The sequence below is a fragment of the Danio rerio genome, chromosome 1 (genome assembly GCF_052040795.2).
Source record: "Danio rerio strain M-AB ecotype USA chromosome 1, GRCz13ab, whole genome shotgun sequence".
In the NCBI taxonomy this organism is placed as follows: domain Eukaryota; kingdom Metazoa; phylum Chordata; class Actinopteri; order Cypriniformes; family Danionidae; genus Danio; species Danio rerio.
The window spans coordinates 21451333-21477195 of NC_141021.1; the positions used below are offsets into that span (position 1 = coordinate 21451333).

Here is a 25863-nt window from a genome sequence, read left to right on the forward strand (position 1 = left end):
ACATTTTCTTGAATGCCTTTAAAACCCATGCAAATGAGAAAGTTTCACTTTTCACTATTCTCAATTGTTGATCGACTATAATCCCAACTTAACATTTTATATTCTGCGATGTGACTATTGCGGACACACACGTTGCGATATTGATGCTGAAACAATATATGTGTGTGCATGTGTTTGTGTTTGTGTGTGTGTTTGGGGGGGGGGGGTATGGGGGGTTATATTTGTAAATGCATTAGTATAACAATACCTAATGAGTAGCAATGTTTAATAAAATGTCAGTGTTTAGGCTTTTATTAAATTTTGAGTGAACACTGTAATTAAAAAAAAAAACAAAAAAACTTCCTAATATGATATCATTAGCAAAGGAATCGCAAATGCACTGTGACAGACCATTGCAAGCTATAGCTTGTAACATATGTGCCTGGAATTCCTCGTGTTTCATTTTAATTAGAGATTGCAGATCTGCAAGCATCAGCACCTTTGCACCTGTGACTTCCCTCATGCGTTCATTATCACTAGCACATAAGAGGTTCACTTAATGTGTCTATGCTAATGTATTCTGATATGGAGACGCTCCTCCAGCCCCTTCACGCTAAAGGTCACCATAATGATTTTGGATTGAAGAAGTCAGGCCAGTGAAAGGAGGACAGAAATAAAAGATTGATGATCAAGAGACAAGTGCTAATGAAAGTTTAATCCAGCGTTATCGGGACTGCCTGTGTGTGAGTGTTTGTGAGGTCATCCAAATAAATCTCCCACACTCTCCAAAAAGCTGTACTTTTCCTGCTTTAGTCCCAAAAGAGTTGATTGGTTTGTGTGTATGCGTGTGTGTGTGTGTGAATGATGCAGGGGTTGAATGCAGCATACTTCATCACGGATGCTGAATCACAGTTTTGCCTCACTGAGTGTTCGCAGTACCACTTTCTGAGCAGCAGATGGCGCCCTTCATATGTTCATTAACAGGAATTGCGCTTTAGGCTTGGTTTTTGGTTTCCCAGATATAATGTGCAGTCTGCATGTGTAAGTATTTTTTTGCAAGTGATCATCATGTCCTCCAATGCTAATACGCCACTAAGCCCATCAGTAACATTTTCCTCACCAGACCCCGGAGGAGGTTATAGCGTAGCGACAAGCCATACGGGAGGGGGAGGGTAGAAGGAATGCTGGGATTGGATGGAAGGAGAGAGAGAGCGAAAATGAGAAGGGGGTAAAAAAAGAGAGAGGGAGATTGAGCGTAGAGAGGTGAGCTGCATGTTTTTAACAGAGCAGAGGATGAGTCGAGGAGGTGAAAATCTGTAGAAGAGCGCTACGACATAATGCTGTCCAAGGAAAAACACATTACTTTAAAAAGATGTGAGTATTTTTCTGTCACATTTTTAAAAAATATTGTGCTCTCTTTTGGTCACTTATTTAAGACCCAATGTTTTTAATACTGTATGGCATTTTTATACTTATCCAGTGAGGCATTTGTTAAGTAGTTTCTGTTGAGGAGTTCTGGAGTGAGAACGTGGAAGTAGTTTGGGCTGATGGAGTGGGTGGAATTGCTCCAGATGGTGTAAATGAGGAGGTGGAGAATTTCACTAGAGGATTAATAATGCGTTGTTGTCATTTACTGTGGCAAGGATAGTATAGAGGAGTACTGCATGTGCAGTTATTAAAGTAGGTCACGGCAAGATGTTCACATCACTAAATGGGTTACATTGGAAAGAGACTGCAACTTCCTTACGTGTTCCCTCAGATCAGGCCTTCCCTCTGATACATCCCACACATCCATACAAACTAGAGCACTTGGCTTTTTTCAAATTCCTTAGGGAAACCTCAGGGTTCTGTTCTCGGTCCATTTGCGTTGTACCTCCTTGTAGTTTCTCCTTGACCCTCCAGCATGTCTTTTTGTAATATTTATTTATTTTTAATCCTTCTGAGATGCTGAAAAATAGACTTTTTGAACAGGTTTGCAACCTGAGGTTCATTCTAGGCTTTATTATATGCACTAGGTTTATTCTCCCTGCCTCACTGTCTGTTAGATCTCTAATTATAACACTGTTCCATATTCATGCCTTTTACTGACTACACACCGAGAGCTTCATGGTTTGAGGTGTCATACATCGAGGAAAATCTCTGAATTCTCTTGTCACACCTGCTGGTCTTTCATACACGCATACATACACACAAAGCTCTGCTTTTCTTATCACAAAGTCTGGAAAATAAAGAGCTGCCAGAAAATGAACCTTTTCTTAAAATAAGAATACACTCATGCCACAGGAAGTTCTAGCAGTTGTTTTTTAAGCTGCACATCTTGTCAAACCCATTTTTGTTGGTCTGTTTTTAATTAATAAATTGAAGTACCTTTGAAGCTTGTTCATGAAACACAAGCAGAACATGCCTAATTCATAATATGTGTGCTATCATGTTGAAATGTCATTAGCAGATTTTTTTTAGAAAGGTTTAGTTGGTGATTTTGTTGAAATGTTTTGCTTGTCGTTCAATAATGAGTATCATTGTGCTCATAATGTTTTTCATTTTTTACTCTGCTGCTTACCGGGACTCAGAGAGAGGTAAATTGCTTTACCCTTTTGTTATTTGTATTCTCATCATTGTCTTGTTGTAGTCTGTTGCCGGTCATTTAGTTCATAATAGTTTATTTTTAGCTGTAAGAAAATGCGTATGATACAGCTGAAGGTGTAAGTTTAGAGACACTCATTCATCTTAGACAGCCACATGCACCTGCATACAGCAGGAGAGGTGCATGCATGCATTTTTTGAGCACTTTTATTTTTACACCCTTTTTTTTTGTATGCTTGAAATTAGGGTGTGCATTTCTTTAAGTAATTGTTTTGAAATTGATTGTCGCTGTTAAATCTAAAGGGCACATCATCCATCAGTGTATCTGAGGGCAGTGATTAGCATATTAACACAAACACACTTTTCACATTCACACTCATTTTGTTTATAACCAAGTGTCCTAATCGATGCTATATGTTAATATGCGAATCAATTCCTTCAAGTCAGTATAAAAACATGATGGTCTTTGTTTACATTTCTAATGTTTATTATTTTATTCCAATTTTTATTTATTATATTATTTTATTTATTTATTATTTATTATATTACTCCAAATAAAAAATGTGTAAAACACTGTATAGTGACACACTTTATTTCTGTGGTTCCTTTTTGGAAATAGTAGATTTTGTGAGTTAAAGGGATAGTTTAACCAAAAATGAAAATGTATTCACTATTTACACCTTCAAGTGGTTCCAAATCTTTATGAGTTTCTTTTTTTCTGAAACTAAAAGCTGGAAACCGGTTACCACTGACTGCTAAACTAAGGAAATCAATGGTTACTGGTTTGCAACATTCTTTAGAATATCTTTTATTGTGTTCATTAGAAACTCAAACAGGTTTGTTACAAATTACGGGTAAGTAAATGATGACCCAATTTTCCATTTTCTGTGAACTATCCCTTCAAATGAGTTTGGGCTTTACTTTAAACAGCTGTTTACTTCATGTTTAATCTTGTCTCATTTTAATTGTGTGCAAACAGGGATTTTGCATACGTGGCACGAGATAAGGACACCCGGATATTAAAATGTCATGTTTTCCGCTGTGACACCCCTGCCAAAGCCATCGCCACCAGTCTGCACGAAATCTGCTCTAGGGTAAGATTTACATGCTAAACAAACAACATCCAACACAGAATTATCCTCAATGGCCTATTCTAAGCGGATTAATGAAAAAGTTACATTAGATTAAAGTGAAAGCTACTCATAGTCTCAGGTCTGTGTGAAGGGGAAAGAGTACAGCTGAGAAGCGAGAAATAAGGTTCACATTCTGTTAAGGCTGCTGATTTAGAGCAGAGAATCTAATGAGTTCGATTTCTGTGTAATAGATCATGGCAGAGCGCAAGAATGCCAAAGCTATGGCTGGAGGATCCCTACAGGACAGAACACATGCTGGCCTCGACGTCCCATTACAAGGTAACACAAAATCTAATACACTAACAGTTACAAATTTGCAGTAATTGGATTCTTAATGTTTCTGAAATAAGTCTCTTATGCTCAGCAAGGTTATATAGAGTTGACGTCAGAATTATTAGCCCTTCTTTGAAATTCAGTTCTTTTAAAAACGAAGTGCTGTTTAACTTAGAGAAGTTTATTAGCAAGTTTTAGAGTAGTTGTATTATATAGCTATTGGATAACAGTGGTTTGCACTATATTCACCTTATTCTTCGCCGACGAATGGGCGCTGCCATTTGAATCTTTTTGGCTTGAGACTTCTGGTCTCATTCACTTCCATTCATTTTTTGACGTTAAAAACTGCTCATTATGCTGCTTGATGTTGCAATTTGATATTTTCTTATTATATTATTCTACTTGGTCTGTACAGTCATGCAAACATTTGTTTGCAAAGCAAGTAGTTTGACCGTTTTCTGCCGTTTATTATTCCTAGTAATTTCTCCCATAGGCGACTGAATCGGAAGTTCTAAGACAATCGCGAAAACAGGCGCACTTCCGCATTTTAGAATAAGGTCAATACAATTAAATAAATAAAAGGGCTTAAAGGGCCGATAATATTGACCATAAAATGTGTCTTTAATCCAACCAAACAATAAAAGACACTTCCCCCAGAAGAAAACAGTGTTAAATGAAATACTGTAAATATATATATAGCAATAAGACAGTAAAGAATGTAATGTAATAAAGCATTTTTTTGTTGATTAAAGTATGAAAAGTCTTCATCACACCATTCTTTATAAAAACTAACATTGCTCATAAAAAATTGGGGTAAAATATTTATGGTTATAATATACAGTTTTAGGCATTCTATAAACCAAAGTATACTCTAAAAAGCATTTTCCACAAAATAGTTTCTGAAAAACATTTTAACCATTGATAATAGTATACAGTTAAAGTCAGAATTATTAGCCCCTCTTTTAATTATTTAAATTATTTTAATTTAATTATTTCCCAAATGATGTTTAACAGAGCAAGGACATTTTCACAGTATGTCTGATAATATTTTTTCTTCTGGAGAAAGTCTTATTTGCTTTATTTCGGCTAGAATAAAAGCATTTTTAATTTTTTAAGAAACATTTTAAGTTCAAAATTATTAGCCCCTTTAAGGTAATTTTTGATAGTCTACAGAATAATATACAATGACTTGCCTAATTACCCTGACTTGCCTAGTTAACCTAATTAACCTAGTTAAGCCTTTAAATGTCACTTTAAGCTGTATAGAAGTGTCTTGAAAAATATCTAGTAAATTATGTACTGTTTTCATGGCAAAGATGAAATAAATCAGTTATTAGAAATGAGTTATTAAAACTATTATGATTAGAAATGTGTTGAAAAAATCTTTTTCTCTATTAAACAGAAATTGGGGGAAAAATAAACAGGGGGGATGATAATTCAGGGAGTTTTATAATTCTGACTTCAACTGTAAGCCATTATTAGTAGCTGACAGCAAATGAAAATATTCAAAGACTGGAGCAATGGCTGCTGAAATATATCTTTGCCATCCTAGGAATAAATTACAATTTAATTTTCCTCTCAACTACAAAAATGTTGGCCCAATTCAAATTTAACTTTTTTTTTTACTTCTACACCTTCCCCTTGGCCCTTGAGACAAAATGTGAAGGGAAAGGGCTTCGACCCCTAAGAAATGGCACAGCACTACAACACCTCCATACGTCATCATATGTCATTGCAATCTCTTGTTTCATACGAGGTTGACGATGCCAACTGCTGTAGTTATTCCAACATTTGCAATATTTTTTTGGTATTTGTCTTCAGGAAATCACTGAAGGCAGTGACATCATATTATTATAATGATATAATGTGGCAATAAACTTATAAATGTACTGTGCATTTACACCGGGGCCATATTCATCTAAACAGACAAACTCAACATCAACATTATACTAGACACTGTAAAAAGATCATTCGCAAACCACTAGACTTTTCTGACAGGTTATTTGAGTGTCAGATGTGAAAGTATGTTGTGGGACTACTATACAAGAGTTATTATTATGGATTATAGATAGCTAAATTTATTGTTTTTTATAGTTTTTTTAGCATGATGCTCAAACATGAACGCCGTTATGAATGTTTTAAAAATATGTTTGTTGTAAAAATTCATAATCATGACAAAAAATACTAATTTGAAAATACTAATTTGTGCAGCCACACCTTCAAGCTAAAGAGAATTGAGACAGGGTAAGGGAAAAGGGCTAAAGGGTAGAATTGTGATTTGGCCATTATTTACATTTTTTATTTATTTTAGATCAAATAAATGCAACCTTAATTATTCTAAATGAATACAATTATATTATCATCTCAATTATTCCAGACCTTGTGCAGTTGTGTATGCTTTTTTGTCTTGAGAAACCAGTGTGTATTAATGTGTATGTTGTGTTTTATTCTCAGCAGAGTTTCCCACACCAAAGACTGAACTGGTGCAGAAGTTCCAGGTGTTATATGTTGGCATGATGCCAGTTGCCAGACCTATAGGTGAGCAGATACACTTACTTCATAGTCTTGCACTTACAGCTTTCATGCTCACTCTCTCTTTTTAACACCTTCATGCTGCTTTTCTTTATAACAACAATTCCTCTAGGTCAGACTTAACAAAACAGTATCAGGCAGCTCAGTCATAGGTTTGATTTCTTGCATCTTTCTTACATCAGTAAATGAAGCAATAAATTGGTCATACATTTTTATCTGATTGTTTACAAGACAAACACAGCCTGCTGAAACTAGGAAACAAACATTCGTTGTCATGTCTTTATTAAAAAATATTTTAATAGCTGGCTGACCTTCCACTAAATCACCTATACAAAACTGCTGTTACAAGAAGTTTTACAGTGCACTAATGTCTAATAATTTAGAAATGTCAAATATGCATAACAGTTCTTCTTCTGTAGTTCTTTCCATCTTCATGCAAGTCAGGAACAGTTCTTCATCTTAAGCTGTTTTTGAATGGGATTAGTTGTAGATAGAGAGGTGAGGTAAAGTGGTTATTACCACAGCTCCTGAGTGATTTTATTGTTGCCCGAAAGTGTTATCTCAGTAATCATTACAGACAATGAGAGCAAAGTTAACTGCAACTTTTGCAGCTTCTACTTTTTGTAAAAAAAAAAAAAAAAAGAATAATGACCTTGAATGCTTGTCTCATCTGATAGACCATTCATTCTCTCTATATAAGGAGTTTACTTTAGGTTTTTTCAAGTATGGAGTCACTTGAAGCATTCAGTTGAGCTCTAGATTTTAAGAAAAGACTGTTGAAACATTTTCCACATAACATAAGGTCAACAACCCTTAGAAATAAACAGTTCAGTTAGCTGTAGGTAAACGGCTGCTAGCAACATTCAATCAGAATGTAAATAATTTAATTAATAAATTGTTAGAGATTTTAATAGTAACTTACAGTACTTACAGTAACTGTTTATAATATGTTCATAATACATAACTTGTGTGCATGCGACAACAGAGAGATACTCCTTCAATTGTTTTCTGTTTGTTTTAACTGAGATGTCTTATCCCATGTGAATTGGCCAACATATTGTGTCTTTTGCTAGCTAAAATTCATTATAGAGGAAGAAGTGTCTCAGGTGCTTTACACACATTAAGACTTTTTATACAGTCTATGGTTTAGACACAACATGCGAACAGCCATTTAAACAAGAATGGAGGACACAAATCCTATTTTCGATTGTGTTTGTCAAAAGAAAAGGCAAGTTTTGTTTGACCATGGTTCATTGGTGTGCACCCTCATTATATTTATTGTGGCGTCATGTTTCGGCTGTGTATTTAGGGTGTACTCACACTAGGCTATACGTACCATGCTCAAACATGTTTGACCCTCATTTCCCAGGTTCATTTGATAAGTGTAAGTGCTCCGAATTGGGCCCAGGCGCAGTTCAGTTGGTCGGCCCTGGCCCGATTGAAAGAGATGTGGCAGAGCACAGTTGGGTTGGGCTTTGGTGTGGTATGCTTGTAGTGTGACTGTAAAGCGTGCCTGAGCCTGAAACTGATAACGCAACATCACTTTTAAAGCACTGTTTCAGATGGATTTATTAATCCATCGATAACCCTACGATGACTTTCATGAACATTTATGAGCATCAAATGTCTGTTCAGCAAAAGATTTGACTATGTGTCACTGGATATCAAATGACTTAAAATAATAAAAAACAATATAACTAAAGCAATCTCCATTGTACGAAGCAAGAGTGCTTCTCTTCTGTTAAACTGAACAGTCACATCATCGATGATGTAACGTGCTTGGGCTCAGAAGGCAAAAATTCAATGTGAGTGCAGGTCAAGAGAGGAGGGGGACAATCGCACCTTGGGACGTTTCAAGACAACAGTACCTAGTGTGAATACACCCTTAAAAATAATGCTTCCTGTGTGGTTGTTCTCTTGGCTTGTTGTATGCACAAGTGACTTTGTAAACCAATAGCCTTCAGTAGCAAGTCTAGCTCCATCCTTTAAGCACAATACCGCTGTGCTCTGTCCCTCATGAAAGAGTGCCAAAAAAGTGGTACAGTATGGTTAACTAGTTTGGTACTTCTAACAGTGGAAATGAAAATAAATGAAAGTGAAAGTAAATCATTATAGACATTTTGTGGTAAAATTACATTACTCCGTCCTGTCCTTAGATCTTATGAGATGTCTTTTGTTAAGTGGATTCAGTGTTGTTTTATAGGACATCATGGCTCTGATTAGACTCTAGATTGGAGAACTCCCCACTCTGGAAAACGTTTAATGAAATAATTTCTACCATACTTAATATATCATTGTGCCGTTTTACCATAGGTTTCTAAAAATTTGGAAAAATGTGTTGCAGCCTAGATTCATCGTCATTTATTTGACAATGAATTGTTTGAGTATTTTAAATCATCTTTGCCATACTGCTAAGCCTCATCTTGTCAAAATCACTGCAGTGGACATTGGCTTACTAACTTCAGTCATAATGTATATGATCTCAGCATCGCATTAACACCATCTCAGATAGCAGATAGGCTGATTTCTGTCAGAATTACCAATACTGTTTGTTTATTTGGTTCAGATCATGTACTTCTTGTGTTACACAAAGATCATTGTTGGGACCTTTACTTTTATTATATACTTAACCCTCTTGGTTTCATTTTTTATAAGATGTGGTATTAGTTTTCACAATAATTCTATGGCACTGCTAATGAAAATAATTTAATATTACACAAATGATTCCTGATTTGTGTTTGTTATAATTATTATTTATTATTTAACATTTATGAGTTATTGTTTAAAATGTTACTCTTTGGTTTGTTCTAAGTTCACCTTGAGTGCATTAAAAGGTGCCAACAATTACATATATTTATTATATTATATTATATTTATTATTATCATTTATTATTGGTATGTGTGATTGTACTAAACATTTTCAGTATGGGTTTTTAGGTTCAGCACATATTTGAATTAAACAAATATAGTGTTGTTTTAGCCACTTCATGTGCAGAACTTGATTTAAAACATCTGGGTTTAGTTATCTTCATTCTAATGAGTAAATAATAATTTTTAAATACCACAAAATACCTTTGAGTCTCCGCTTGGTTAGTAGATGCATGGTTAAAATGTGATACTTTATATATTTGTGCTTTATTTCCTTTAATAAAGAATGAAGCCTCACATTTGGTCTATTTTTTAAGAAATTCAAGCAATTAATGTTATTTTTTGTAAATAAATTCAAACAAAAATGCTTCTTACAAATCCTTTTACTACTAGTAATAGCACCAAATATACATTAATACATGCCTCACATCCCATGTATTCACTTTGTTGCTAATCGGTTTGCCTATTGTTGCAATTTAGTTAAAAATAAGTTACAATTTCATGTCTGATTATTGTGGAATTTCAGGTTCACAAACTTTTTCCTGTTTCAAAGGTAGATGTTTCTGTTTTCTAGGCATGGACATTCTCAATGGCGCAATAGACACTTTGGTAACATCATCAATCCGAGATGACTGGATCCCTGTGCTGTTGAATGTAGCTGATGCGACAGTCACAGTCATCAAAGAAAAGGCAATTTCAGCTCTCTTCACCTGTTCATCCCAAAGACATTTTACTAGTTTTTGTGAATTTATTGTGTATATTATATGTGAAATGTTAACTCATGCATGATTCTTGTTGTCATTAGGAGGAAGACGAGGTCCTAGTGGAGTGTCGTGTGCGTTTCCTGTCATTCATGGGAGTAGGAAAGGATGTGCATTCTTTTGCGTTCATCATGGACTCTGGGAACCAACACTTTGAGTGCCATGTGTTTTGGTGTGATCCCAATGCTGGCAATGTGTCAGAGGCTGTCCAGGCAGCGTGCATGGTGAGTTCTAATAGTTTTGCACTGCATCAAATGTCAAATGTGTCACAAACACGCAATGTAAAGGACCAATAAATTAGGGCTATACAGTGCTTAGCATATATAAGTGTACCCCTCACAAATCTTCTATTTACATTACTTTTTCTATAGGAAGCTTTAAAATACTATATATAGGCATATACATTAAATTAGTCAGTACCGTTGTCAAATCTGGAGCTTATCTAACAAATGAAATTATAACAACAGTCTGAAATTAGTACACCCAAATTTATATGTAAAAGAAAAATATTAAATACAATTTTAAAAGGAACAAAATTCAAGAGAAACAAAAAAATGTGTAAAAATTTGTTGAAATTTTGTAGTTTGTATTTATCAAAATATTGATTTATTAATTTATCTAAAATTTTGCATTAATTTAAATGTATTATCTTTCTATTTCTAAAGATGTTTGGCGACTAAAATATTATTTGACTAAACATATATGTTTAATAATTCTGTTCTGTTCAAATGCACCAAAATATTTGACCTATATTCACTGAGACTTGGATGAAAATATTCATTTTCAAAATGGGGTGTACTCAGGGCTTAATTTGTGCCGGAACAAGCCACATCTGGTTGTGGCACCTCTGAAATCTGATCTGGCACCTCATTTTACCGATCCCCCTCCTCATGACTCTTCTGTGACTCCCCACCTCGCTCTTCACTTCCCTCTTCACTTTTTCCACTTACCTCGCAATTTACAAATTAAGCATAATTTGTACTCAATTATGCTGAGCACTGTATATTCAAACACAATGTCAAGACCAAAGTTAAGCCTATATCGTACAGCCTGTTGAAAAACACAACTGTTCGCGTTTAGGGTCATTTTTTAAAATGTTTCTTAAATGATATCTCACTTACTCACTTTCTTTGAGTTTAGTCCCTGCTTTATCAGGGAGAATGAACTGCTATTTACTCTGGCATATGTTTTACACAGTGGATGTCATTCCAGCCACAACCCAGTACTGAGAGTACAATCCTCAGTGCTGGGTAACACCCGCACACTCCCGTTACACACTAGAGCCAATTTTTTATCTAATTACTCTATACTGCATAACTTTGGACTGTGAGGGAAACCAGAGACCCCAAGCAAAAATATGCAGAACATGCAAACTCTACACAGAAAGGCCTTCTGGACAAGCTGGATCTCGAACCAGTGAGCTTCTTGCTGTGAGGCCACTGTGCTTATCACTTAGTTTTGGTTCTACCCTAAATTAAATTTCATATTCACCAGAATGATGAAAAATACAGTAAAAAAGTCAAATATTTTTACAATTTAAAATAACTTTTCTATTTTAATAAATTTATTCTTGTGATGGAAAACATTTTTTAGTAGTTGTTCCTTATAAGTTCTGAACAAATTAATATGAATTATGAAAAAAAATTGTGAATTATCATCAGTTGTTTTATTTTTCTAGAGCTTCATGTTTAAATGTACACATGGAATACATGTGTAGAAAAAAGCCCATTTAAGACTTTTATAATATTAAAAGCATTGCAGTATTCTTCATAAATATTAAATGGATACCCCACCCTTGACTATCATTTTCTTTTACCAACTTATGCAAATGTAGTGTCCAAACCACAACTAAACCTGCCAAATTTTTCGAAAATCAACATTAAAAGATGTTATCTAACCCAGTAGGGCTGGGCGATTAATCAAAAAGTAATCGAAATCAACATTCATAACCTAAAATCAATCAAATTTTTCTAGACAGATTTTTTTCAATTACTTTTCCTACCGCACGTGGAGTCACAGGACCTTGCCTTGTTAAGACTGATTTAAAGACAAATTACCATGTTTGTAAACATTCAGGATGCACTCGCAGCAAGGTAGCAGAAAAAACCTGGGAGCGCTAGCATTTACGTCGAGGGAATAACATCTGATGCGGTACAAAGTTTGTTGTTGTCTTAGAAATAAGTTGTATTGATTACATTCATTCATTCATTTTCTTTTCGGCTAAGTCCCTTTATTAATCTGGTGTCGCCAAAGTGGAATGAACCGCCAACTTTTCCAGCATATGTTTTACGCAGCGGATGTCCTTTTAGCTGCAATCCATCTCTGGGAAACATCCATACACACTTATTCACACACATACACTACGGACAATTTAGCCTACCCAATTCACCTACAGCGCATGTATTTGGACTGTAGGGGAAACCGGAGCACCCGGAGGAAACCCACGCGAACGCACGGAGAACATGCAAACTCCACACAGAAACGCCAACTGACCCAGCCGAGGCTCGAACCAGCGACCTTCTTGCTGTGAGGCGACAGCACTACCTACTGCGCCACTGCGCCACCGTATATTGATTACATATTATATATTATTTACATAATGCATTTAGCATATTATAACAGCTTGTCAACCAGTGATAAGCACAGTGATTGTGCAAAATTAACGTTAAAGTGAGTGGCGTTTGTCTGACAGGTCCATTTGGATAGCACCCTCCCAATGGTTATTGGATGTGACGAAATGGCCAACCATCCAGCCCCAAATATACAATCTTATTGAAGCTTCGATGTTTTAACTAGAGAGAAGTTAAAGGCCCACAAGTCTTTGGATGCCAGCAAATTTGTTCTGTGTGGAGATGTGCAAGAAATAATGTTCCATGATGACAAGATTAAAAACTATGTAGTGCTAAAAACCGAGGTTCTGCCTAGCCAAAGACAAGGAAAAAAGACGGAGCTAACGTTATACAAGGCCTTAGCAATCATTGACGAGCAAAACTACTGCATTCTCACTGTAAACTACACCTGCATGACAGAGTACGTGAACTTACACATAAAGGTTAAGTAGGTTTTATATTCGCACATCAGACTTTCTCCTTAATAATATAATTTCATAAAAGTATTATTTGCAAACTTTAAATAAAGAAATCCCATTAGCATCCAGTGACTATTAAAGTACAACATTGTTCACTGTCAAATAAACAGTGTTAATGTTGTTTGTAAGTCACACTTGCAGGTTATTTCAGACCGAATATTTAAAGTGCCGTGGTAAACAATATAGGGAGTGTGTCATAAGTTGTCACTGAATGAATATGTGTGAATATTAAACCAACTTTACCTTAATAACTTAAACTTTCACATTTCATTCTTAGTACTCAGTGTCCACAGTTTAATTAACATTGCTTGAATGTTTTTGCTGAAATCATTGCTGCAATCAAAAACGAGTAATGTGTGTGATTCAGCATAGCGTGAACTTACCTGATTTAACATGAGTCCATCATTTTTAATTAGGTTGTCACTTCATTCAGCTCCCTTTTAGCTAAAGACGTCTGCAGTTGGCATTAAAGCAGTGTGGTGTATAGTAAATGTTAAGTTTTCTATCCGAATTTGGCATCCTACCGCACAACACGACATGTTTACTATTGCCAGCGGTCTCTTTTTGCAACCGGGAACCCCTGTGATGTCATGTGTGACGTAGGTTGGTAATTCGTCTATACATCCATGTTGAGTGCACGCATATGGTCCGGACCGGCACAACCTATGTGCGGTCGCTTATCCGCACACCTCTCAAAAAAATTTAAACTACACGTCGCACAGGCTTTGTAATTGGTCAGTTTGACAGCAGTAACGGCCTGGATTAATTTGTTGTTCAATGTTGAAGTTTAATAAATAGTTTAATAAATAATCATAGACAGTAGATAGTGTGTGTTTCTATCAATTGTTTTAAAATCAAGTAATGCAACCTTCCTTAAAAAATCTCTCACTGGTAATATGTGAACTTATTTACTGTACAAAACCTGTCAGTGAACTATGAAGGCAAAAAAATAAAATAAAATAATTGTTCATTATTTATAATTAATACGAGTTAAAAGTATAATGTTTAGTTAAAGTATAATAAAAAGTACAATATAGAGTTAAAATGTTCAAGTAATCGAGATTTTGATAGGCCAAATCGCCCAGCCCTACAACCCAGCCTGTATTATTATACTCAACACATACATCCTCTCACTTTTTGACTCTTTTTCTCCTTTATGTCTGCAGTTGAGGTATCAGAAGTGTCTGGTGGCGCGTCCTCCATCTCAGAAAGCCTGCTCACAGGCGGCCCCTGCTGATTCAGTCACCCGCCGCGTCTCCACCAGCGTCAAACGTGGAGTTCTGTCTCTCATCGACACACTCAAACAGAAGAGACCCGTCACTGAGCTGCCTCAGTGATCTGACACACATACTCACCGTCACGCTCTGCATGCTTATAACTATCCGAATGTCCTGTACATACCTGTCCGGTCACATGGTGGAGATGAAGAGGATCACAAGGATGAAAAATCAGAAAATAAAGCTGATGCCAAGAAAATACACCCTTTACTCACACACTCACAAGTACATCAGATCTACTATACAAGCCTCTCTCTCTCTCTTCCGATGTCAATCATGCATATATTTGCATGGGAAGCCACGCCTCTCCAGCATGACAGCAATCAACAGGCTCTGCCCACCTAGAAGAACCACCTCATCTAGAATAAGCCTGATCAAAGAGAGAACTTGATTCGAAGAATGTTTGTGCATATGAGAACAAATACGACTGCTTGTTCATTTCATCGAGTTCATCATCGCTGCATGATCATATGTAAGTGTGGATGTATAGAAGAGCTGAAGGATTCTACTGTCCTAAAGTGTCCTAAAAAGCAAGGTTTTATTTTTTGTTTCCCTCTTTATTATCCTGCCGAACACAAAAGCAGATTCGATGGATAGGAGATGGGGATTTCATAAAACTCATAACTTGGTTGCGTTGCGTTCGATTCAAATTATGATATTCCTGTTTGATACCTTTTGAATGTTTAATGCTCAGTGTATGGTATGTAAGGTGCGGTCACATTAGCAATATTTTGGCTGGATTGGTTGGCACTAAGGTCTACTGTCATTAGTGTAGTGATGTAGAAAGCATTTATAACAGTACTAGCCATTACTAGGTGTTCAGGGAGCATCTGGACTTTTGAATGAACACATTGGTGGGTGTTTATTTTATTTGCAAAAAGACGATTTGAAACATTATAATTGCTTGCAACAGAATGCATTATTGCATACATAAATGAAAATACACCTCTATATACATTTCTGGAGATCGCAAAATATGTCCCAGCGGGTACGATTTTTTGCAGTTTTTGTTTTTTCTAATCCACGAGAAGCTGCTTCGAACGCTTTTTGAGATCTCGAATCTTTCTCGCGAGTGCCATTCACTGCAGTTCTTGCGTAAGCTCACTAGAGGACCCTCATCTGATTTTTACCACTGGACTCGAACCCTGTCGTCGTGGTCAACTCCTCTCTGCGTCTCAAGTCCGCCAACATACATGGCAAGCTAACGGCACAAACTTGTTACAGTGGGAAAGCTGTCCATAGGAAGGAATGTAGTCAGCTGGTAAGTGCGAAAAGGAATGGCGTCATACCGCCATATTTAAAAAATGAAATGCAGCCATATGTACCTCCGGCTACATATATCGCAGTCTTCAGAAACGTGTATAGGGCTACAATTTCAGAATGAGCCTATGTTGTTTGTTTGTCACCTGGCTTTTTTCCATTGTGTGCGATTTCTGTCCAAAAGCGTCAAAAAAAGTTTGTGCTTTAAAATCGAGTTGCGGTATGTTTTGATCCGCTTAAACATGCAACAATGGCGTATATTGTTTGTACCAATTAGTTTGTTGTTCATCTTCCATCTCTTTTGTTTTTTTATTTGCGAAACACTGGACAGGTTCAGTGTTGACACCTTGTGGGCAAATTAAATAGTGCAAAAACAGTTGAAGAGAACACATTTTCAAAGCATCGGTGAGATAAAGCGAAGGCCTCAAGGTGCAACTTTTTCAAGGTTGAGCTTTTTTTAATGAGTGCCACATTTTTGTAACATCCACTGTCCTATTGCCTTATAACAAGAGTGTCACATGTCAAAAGAATGAATGAGAGACATGCATTTATTACAGTCTACATGCATCCATTGTAGACAGAATAACTGATTAAACTTGCCCCACTCAGGTTTCGCTCCAGTTTTTACTAATGTTATTAGATGAGCTAGTGAACCTTTTCCATATATAGCTGGGTTTCCACTCTAATGTAAAGTAAATCTTTTCAAAGTTCACTAAAAATAAAAATAAATAAAATCCCAAATGTGAATTAGGTGCATTTCCGTCAAGTTGTTTGAGCGGCCGACTGTAGTACTGGTAACCTCATAACCAACAGTAAACAAGGCAAACATAATGGAGTCATGTGAATTTAATATTCACTACGTCAGAATTTATTTGGCAAATGTTTCCATCTCTCGTTTTTCACGTTAACCCTGTTTCACACAAGTCCCAGACCACCTAAAGTGACTGTGAAAATGTTTTTAGAAAAAAAATACGAGATTTATTTGAAATTTGGCTTTGCGATGCTCCTTTCTCATGTGACACTTCAAAATGCACATTAACACACAGTGATGGAAACCCAGCTTTTCGTGTGCAATGGCTTCAGTGTTTCAGTCAATTTTCTGTAGCATAGCATAGCTGCTAAATGTCTCATAAACAGATTGTGTAGTATCTAGAGTTGATGCTAATTATATTTCACCCTCAAGGAAAGTTTTAGATGCCTGGAATAGGCAATTACAGTAAGTCTTGGCTGTAAAAATTCGCTGAACAACAGTATATGTGACCGCACCTTCAGGCAACAACAACAAAAAACACCATAACGCAACCAAGTTTCTAGCAAACTGCAGAGAATAAATGCCACTACATAATGAACAAGTTAGAAGGTGAAGTGATGTTCCTTTACACTTTTCCAAGAAAGAAGATAAAATGTTGCATTTTATCATCAAAAGTCATCGATGCTCTCAACAAACCATATATTTTCTTCATGAATATCTTCAACATCAGTTAATGAGGAGGCTTGGTAAAAAATATCACCAACAACAACACACATGGAAGGACGTGACCTGTAGATGTAAAGTATGAATGTGCTTTTTATATTTCCAAAGTGAAATTGCCTTTCGTTTCTTTGAAAGAGAGAATGTCTCAGAGGAGAACAGACGTCGAAAACACAAGAGGCGGAAATAACTTTGCTTAGAGCCAAACAGTTCAATGGTGTCAATTCTGCTTCGAACCCCAGTGTAGTGCTTAGCTCCTTCAGAGCTTCTTCGGTGACTCAAAGTCCAAAAATAGCTGACTAATAGGAACTAATCTGCTAGTGAAAGAAACTCGGATGTCTGTGAAGAGCTATTTTTGAGTTTCAGTATCTACTCCTCACGTTTGGATGCCATTAGTGGCTCTACATCTCCTGGTTGCGCTTCACAAACGTTCCACGCGCCACCTTGGTCTTGCTGTACTCTGGCGTGCCACTTGTAGTCCTAGACTTGCCCTTTTTTCCACAAGGGTTTCGACGAGTCACTTTTGTGTGTACATAAAGTATCTATATATAGCAATTGTCATATCATAAGGCTTTATTTTTCAAATGTCAGATTCTCTTATTTTGTCACGATTTATTTTTCTGTCATGTTATTTTGGTCATACTTGCCTTGGCATGTCTTGTGATCCCGTTTATGCTGCCCACATTGTAAAAACAAAAGAAAACGAAATCATGTACGTGTTGTAGATAAATCAATTGACAACAAAACAAAAAAAACTGCAGAAGGCCGAATGATGGTAGAGATTGTGAATATGAATTTATTTTATGGTCTTTTATAGGAGAGCTAGCTCTAGGGGAGGAGATGTGAACTGTACGTGTCTATCTATGCATTCTTTTAGCTCTAGAAAGATTCGAAAGAGAGAGAGAAAAAAGACACATTGCCTTGCATGTCCTGGGACATTTTAAGAAGACAAACTGTACTGAACAGAAATGATATTTTTTATTTTATTTATTCTATTTTATATCGGTATATACTGGTTTCATTGTGATGTATCATATGCTTAGACATTCTTTACCCTGTTTCAGACAATAAAGTAAGCTACAAATGTCAATCCAAAAACACACTGTACAGTAACACAGAGCTGCTGATGCGCAGCGCTGCCTGCCATGGTTACGTTACAGTCGGAAGGCCTTTAGGACCTTTACATTCTGCCCAAACAAATATTAGATACAATATAGAATACAAATACAATATAGAATACGCTATCAATTGATTATTGGGATATTTCAGACACAAGTGTTACAGGTTAAGCCTGAGATTAATGGATTATTTACACAATAGCCTTGTTTACACCTTGATGTATTTTTTTTGTCAATCTGACCACAAGTGGATGATGTTGAATACAAGTGTAAATGGGGTGTCAAATATTTTGGGAGCTCTTTTAGAGGTAGTTGGAAATGCATTTGATCCATTTGCTTGATGCTTACATACCTTATCCAAGCCTTTATGGGTTTCTTTATTCTGTTGAACTCACACACATCTATTTGGGGGCTTCCCATTGATGTAATGATTTTATACTGTACACACTGTATATTCTCTCCCTCTAGCCGTAAACACAAACCTCACAGAATACAATCTGCATTTTCACATTTTCAATATACTTCATTTTGTCTGATTTATGAGGACCAAAATTATAAAGTTCAAAATTTACTGGTATTGCTATATTTGTGGGGACATTTGGTCCAGACAACGTTAGGAATAAAAGGTACACACACAAACAAACACACACACACACACATATGTTTTGAAGGATGAAAATCAGTAAACTTGACATCTATAGTATACTGTAAAAAAAAAAAAAAGTTGACAACCTAAAATTTTAAGGCAAAAAAAGCTCTGTAGCAAGTTGCCTTCAATTTTGCCTACAATTTTAAGTTGAGTCAAACTTTTTTTTACAGTGTAGGATAAAGTAATACCATGGAAGTCCATTAAAAGCGATTTTCATGTTTCTTCCAAATATCTTCTTTTGTGTTTAGCAGAAGAAAGAAACTCAAACAGGTTTGGGACAAGTAATAGGTGAGAAGATTTTCACTTTTGAGTGAACTATTTTTGGACTATGTTGTGAGAAAGTGCATCAAGACAAGGTATTCAACCAAAAGTAGATTACGATTGAAATCTTAGTCGCTATTCACATTCCTTTTGTCATTTGCTCATAAGTCTTTGAAATTTGTTTATCAAATAGAGTACTGCTTTGAAAGTTATGCAGTGAAAATAGATAAAGTTCTTGCAGGAACATTGTTTATAGCTTTGATTCGATGCATTTTAAAAATGGGTTGCCAGAGACTGAAATGTGTCCCTTTAGGAGGGCATTTACATGACACATTTTTTCAACTAAAATAGAACGTTCTATGCATTTTGGCTGTTTGTTTACATGACAACAGTATTTTGGTACTCTGAAACTAAAAAAAAGCAGTATAGCATCCATGGAAATTATTAGAACAATGTTTTAGTGAAAACTGTGCATTGTGTGCATGCATACTTCATGTAAAAGAGATATTGCTAACTACTGGCCTGGTATGCACAATAAAGCACTATAGACATTTTCACAGATCCAAAATTAGATCTGTATTAAAAAAGTCACTTTTTTACATCACTGTAATGTAAACATAACCTAATAATGCATGTTTACATTCACAAAACTTAAAAAGCTGTGCAAATATTTTGGAAGCAGTGAAAGCTCTTAAAGTAACAAAATGGGGGCTAGTATCTTTTTAATAATTGATATATTGTATTACACACGTATATTATGTAATATATGGAATATGATATATATTATATAGTATTTAATATATGTATATATATATTACACAACAAATCACTCTCACAATCTAATTCATCAATGACCAAAATGAAATATTTGTTTGGGCAGCATGTAGATGTTCAGCTAGCTCTATTACAACCATTACTCCTTTATCTTGACTGCACACGAGCCATCAAATTCCGTTTTTACCTTGAGGATAACCAGAGTATGAAATGAGATGGCAAAATGTGTAAAACTCAATCTGCCTGTGTACTGCACTCTTTTAGTCTCTCCCACTTCTTCACTTTTGTGGATTGTTTTTTTTTTTTTTATTTGACTCTGATGATGATGGGTCTTTACAACTCAGCATTTCCCTTTAGATCACATTTTAGAGTAGTGTGAAAGGGGTGAATAAGAATAAGAATCTTACTTTCTATTCAGAAACAAATTCTGTGGCAACTGACAAAGTCAGCTGTTGTAAGAGGGAGGAGGCTTATGGGTAATGTAGTCCAGTACAATATCTCAGCATAGAATCGTCATTCTCATGTTAGCAAGAGTAGCGTGTTCGAGTGACTTTAGTGTTCTTGCATGGTGAAACACTCTGATCGATGACTATCAGGGCAAAGCTCATCACAAGGATTAACAAAGCTAAGAATTAACACTCTACTGGTCAAATACACACTCAAACACACCGTTTTGTGGCTTTCTCTGCTCTACACTAATTTGTACACCATATAAATGTAAACTGTTGTGAAAATAAATGGCATATCACAAAATACTTCAAAGTGTTTAAGGCTTGTAATTGATTTCGTATACACAATCTGTTGTTTGAAGAACTGTCCTAATGATATTCTAAGACATGATTCATTTATCAAAGCCCTGTTATCCCACTGAATATTAATTATTTCACTGTTATCATTTTCTGGTAATTCATAGAAAAAAAGTCAGCTGCATTCATTTATTATTGTTTCTTTTATCCTGTGCCTAAATACAGTTAAAGTTAGGATTTTTAGTCCCTAATTTTTTTTCTTTTTTAAATATTTCCACAGTATTCACAGTATGTCCGATAATATTTTTTCTTCTGGAGAAAGCCTTATTTGTTTTATTTCGGCTAAAATAAAAGCAGTTTTGATTTTTTTTAAACACCATTTTAAGGTAAAAATGATTAGCCCCTTTAAGCTATAATTTTTTTTGATAGTCTACAGAACAAACCTTCGTTGTACAATAACTTGCCTAATTACCCTAGCCTGCCTATTATCATGGCAAAGATCAAATAAATCAGTCATTAGAGATGAGTTATTAAAACTGTTTAGAAATGTGCTAAAAAAATCTTCGTTAAATAGAAATTTGGGAAAAAATAAACAGGAGGGCTAATAATTCAGGGGGTTTCATAATTCTGACTTCAACTGTTAACATGCAGGACTATAAACTCAAAATTCACTTTAAACCTGGCTATTCTGGCTTTATTTTCCTTTTTTTTTCAAAGTTTTCAAATTCTGACTTTTTTTTATTTATAATTCTGAAGAAAGGCAGGAATTTCAAAGTGTTAACTTACAATTGTGAAATAAAAATGTTTAAAAATGAGTTTCAAGAGTTGACACTTAGCTGAGGATTGATTAAAAAGCTTGATTGGCATACTGGAGAGCCCTGAGCTCATAAGGTCCTTGAGCCCTTGGCTTCCTCCCATTTGCAGGGTGAGAAGGCTGTTTGAGCTCAGGTAGGTCTCGAGAACTCCCCTGCTTATTTATAGCTAATGAAAAATTAGGCATTGCTAAGAAGATATAATCTGCTCACCAGGAGCACATCTATGGTGGCAATTTGGTTTGGTCAAGTCACCTATATTGTATGACGCCTTTGGACTGTGGGAAGAAACCAGAGATCCGGGGGGAAACCCACGCGAGCACTGGGAGACCATGTAAACTATGCACAGAAACGCCAACTGCCCTGGTGAGGACTTGAACAGGTGACATTCTTATGACACTCTATCAAGGAAAAGGGAGGAGGAGTAGGGGTGGAAGAGGTGATTCTTCAAAATAAGATAACTGAGGTAAAACGTTGAAAAACCTGATGTGTTAGTATTTATCTGATAGGTAAAACATGTGTTAGCTAATGCGGGACCAGCCGTGGTCAATCATAAGCATATGATTCTCTCAAAATTACAAATAAACTCCACAGAAAATCAAAATAACCTGCTTTTGTTTTTAATTTGATGACTTAAAGGGAGAGTTCACACTACTAAACATTCTGTCATCATTTACGCATCATTAATATGTCACAAACCTTTGAGTTTCTTCAGTTGAAGACAAAATAAGCTATTTTGAAAAATGTTGGAAACCTGTAACCATAGTATTTGTTTTACTTACTATGGAAAGAAATGTTTGGTCTCTAACATTTTTCAAAAAAGCTTATTTTGTGTTCAACAGAAAAAGGAAACATGTAAAGGTCTGAAACTTTGTACATAGTGAGTAAATTGGAATTTTGGGGTGAACTATCCCTTTTTAGAAGCATACACAAACTATCTCATTTGTATATTTTTGTGTGCTCATCAGATGTTTTAGGGTTGAAGTGTTATGCATTGCATTCCTCTATAAATAATATGAATAAAACACATACCAACAAAATGGCTAACTTTTAAAATAATTAGGTTTTCCTAAGCTGGAAAAGATGTTTCATGAGTTCCCACTGATATGCTTAGCGTTTATACCAGGTTTGGCATGCTGTCCCTGGAGAGAACTCTGAGCTCGGAGATACTTGAGCCCAAGGCTCCCGCCCGGTCAATAAGCATATAAGGGGATCCAAGATCAAGTAGGTCTTGAAAGTCCCCCCTTAGAAAAGGGAGGAAAAGGAGACAGGGTGGAAGTGGGGGGGGGGGGTTCCCAAAACAAAGATAGGGCAATAGGGAGAAAATGATCCATTTATAGTAAGCTTGGATCACTCTGATTGGATTATTACTGATTACTGATGAGAAGCCAGTCGTGGTCAATTATATCACATGCTCCTCTCGAATTTAGTATGTAAAACTCACACTGCGTAAATCACAAAAAGTCTTATTATAACAAATATTTTCACCCATATTGTGACGGAGAGAAACAGATTATTAAGAGAAACAGATTGTTATATTGTATTCTGAGATTTAACCCCCAGGGGTCTGAGGTGATTTTGGGGCTCCTGAGATGTTTTGACTTGCCCTGACATTTATGCTTATTTCAGCTACTTATTACATAGTACTGGCCAACATGTATATTTTTTTTTATTCAGCACAAACTGTGCTACATTAATATGTGACAAATATTGATCTACATGATTGCATTCTTTTGAAAAACTAAAAAAAATTATGTGTGGTTAGTAAGTTTTGGAGAAAAAAAAGTAGCTGAAATAAGGTCCAAAAAACACACTGATGGTGCCTGAACAAGACTTTTGTATCTTGTAGGTTAGAATATTTACACCCCAGTTATATGAAAACCATTATGTTCTCTCATTCAAAGAAAACGTTACAATGAATTACAATTTGTTAAGTTTTATTTGGGTGATCTCAGCTCTATGTGTGAGTGACAATGGTCATGAATAATTCACAGTGATCAATCAGAAAATAAACCATACATGTGTTTTATATATTCCTTATGTCATTATGTTCTCATATATATTTAAAGCCCAATTAGAACCTTCCTTATTTGGATGCAAATCACAAACAAATGTAATTATGAAACAGCATGTATGATACAAAAATGGTTACAGTATTGTCACCATACTACACGTCACCAATAAATAATAAATCCTTTTTACTCCTGAGAACAGTGCCTTTCCTTCAGTGTATTATATTTTTCAGATAGTTTGTCAGATTACTTTCTACAAACCTTCTTTAGTAGAAGCACAAGGGATGTAGCTCAGTGCCACGTCTGTGACTGTAAAATGATGGAGTCTCTGGCTTTAGTGATGCTGCTGGAAGAGGAAGGACTGCTGGAGAAATGGGACGAGTTGGAGGAGTTCAGCCGATAAGGGGATGAAGAACTGAGCGGATAAACAGGAGGCAAACGGAGCTCTCTCGAGAGGCTTTCCTTAGCCTCTGATTTGATGATTTCCTGTCTTGGTTTAACAGATTCCTTTTGAGACGCGGATCTGCTCTGCAAATGTCTGGATCTGTGTGGTGGTACTGGGGTTCGAATGGCGGTGGGTTTGGTCTGAGGTGGAGTGGGAGTAATGGAGTTAACGGTCATGTGTTGTGATGGCCGAAGGTTCAGGAGTTTCTTACGTGAAAGTCGAGTTTTGCTCTGTTCTTTATGGGTTGCTTTTTTTCTTCTGGACTGCTTAGATTTAACTTTCACCGATGGCTTATGAGATTTTGATCGCTTCTTTTGCACAGCTGAAGACTGATTTTGATCATCGTTTGACTGGTCGGGTATGTTGGAATGATTTGTAGTGCTAAGTGTGACATCCATGATTGATGTTTGGCTTTTAGTGATGGAAGCGTGGTCTAGGATTGTGAAACTGTCAGTCGGGGTTGTGGAAGTGGGATTTGGAGCTGGATTGATGGGATCTGGAAGATTCAGATTGATCATCATTGATGCTGGAGCGTCAGTCGTTGAGAATAGTGGAAGAACCGCTGTAGATTCTTTTCGTTTCTTTCTCTTTTTGGGTTTGTCTCCATCTAGGGGGTCTGGAGGCATCAGGCCTCCCAGCAAACCTTTAGCCGCGGCTCGTGCCAAAATATTCTCCACAGTTTCAACTTCTGCTGGGTCCTGCTGTTTGAGAGATAAAACTTTAGGTCTCAGGCGAAAAAAAATAAATAAATAACTGCCCTTTTAACAAAACTAAATTCAATATTCATATTCATTTTTTTTTATAAGAAATGCACATTTTAAACTCAGAACACAAAAATCGTATATCAAATCAATCTTACAATATATTCTCATCAGTAAACAACAGAAAACAACGAGGAGTTTCAATATTAATAAATAACATTGTCCCACCAACTGTTAATAAATCTGTTACAGATCCAAATGGACAATTTTCCATCATCAAAGTTTCTATTAATCATATCACATACACACAAGCTAATATGTATGGCCCAAATAATGATGACCCCTCCATTTTTCATAACTTTTCATTATTACCCAATACAAATAATGTCATTATTGCTGGAGATTTTATTATTGTCCTTGACCGACAAATAGACCCATCAAATTGAACTAATTATACCAAAAACTACCATTTAACAAAAACCATTAAACAATATATGACTTATCTGGGACTTGGTGATATTTATAGAATAAATGATCCCTCCCTGAGAAAATATACATATTATCCCCCTGTCCATCAGTCCCACTCCTGAATAGACTTCCTCATTTATTTTGGTGCATCCCTAAATTCAATTATGGAAACTGTAGCTTGTGAGGGAGATTTAAATTTTTTTTTTTTTGTATGACTGTCATGTTAAAGAGATATACCAATATTTAAAATGTTGTTATTTATTATTCGCCTGCATGTTGTTTAAAACTATATTAAACTTCTGAGAATGGACTTGAGTGTCCAGAGGTAGTAAAAACATCACTGAGGTAGCAAATGTCACTTTAGTGATTCCACCTTATTAATAAAGTTGACAGGGATGTTATTTTTAAAAAATGCTCCTTTGCTTCCAGATCGATTTCCAGATAGGCATAAGATTAAAAAAACTTGTACTTTGAAAGTTTGTTTGACTTGCATATATTAACATTCATTCATTCATTCATTCATTTTCTTGTCGGCTTAGTCCCTTTATTAATCCAGGGTCACCACAGCAGAATGAACCGCCAACTTATCCAGCAAGTTTTTATGCAGCGGATGCCCTTCCAGCCACAACCCATTTCTGGGAAACATCCACAC

At 35.9% G+C, this 25863-nt stretch overlaps 2 protein-coding genes across 12 annotated transcripts in view; one reads left to right on the forward strand and one right to left on the reverse strand.

The window, feature by feature from the left end:
• apbb2b (amyloid beta precursor protein binding family B member 2b) overlaps window positions 1-16711 on the forward strand; it is a 92559-nt gene extending 75848 nt beyond the window's left edge. For 4 of the 8 annotated variants that reach the window (XM_087237091.1, XM_087237093.1, XM_087237095.1 and 1 more), the window contains 6 exons: window positions 3542-3656; window positions 3887-3974; window positions 6423-6506; window positions 9943-10058; window positions 10174-10353; window positions 14384-16711. In XM_087237091.1, the coding sequence (XP_087093217.1) occupies window positions 3542-3656; window positions 3887-3974; window positions 6423-6506; window positions 9943-10058; window positions 10174-10353; window positions 14384-14554 (754 nt within the window). In that variant the 3' untranslated portion in view covers window positions 14555-16711. The remainder of the gene's footprint in view (window positions 1-3541; window positions 3657-3886; window positions 3975-6422; window positions 6507-9942; window positions 10059-10173; window positions 10354-14383) is intronic. The other 4 variants (XM_087237092.1, XM_087237094.1, XM_087237096.1 and 1 more) reach the window with 1 other exon arrangement.
• A 3596-nt stretch (window positions 16712-20307) lies between these two features.
• The window catches only part of LOC101882573 (protein NSUN7), a 54277-nt gene continuing 48721 nt past the window's right edge, over window positions 20308-25863 (reverse strand). For 3 of the 4 annotated variants that reach the window (XM_087237103.1, XM_087237104.1, XM_087237101.1), the window contains one exon: window positions 20308-24743. In XM_087237103.1, the coding sequence (XP_087093229.1) occupies window positions 23889-24743 (855 nt within the window). In that variant the 3' untranslated portion in view covers window positions 20308-23888. The remainder of the gene's footprint in view (window positions 24744-25863) is intronic. The other variant, XM_087237102.1, reaches the window with a different exon arrangement.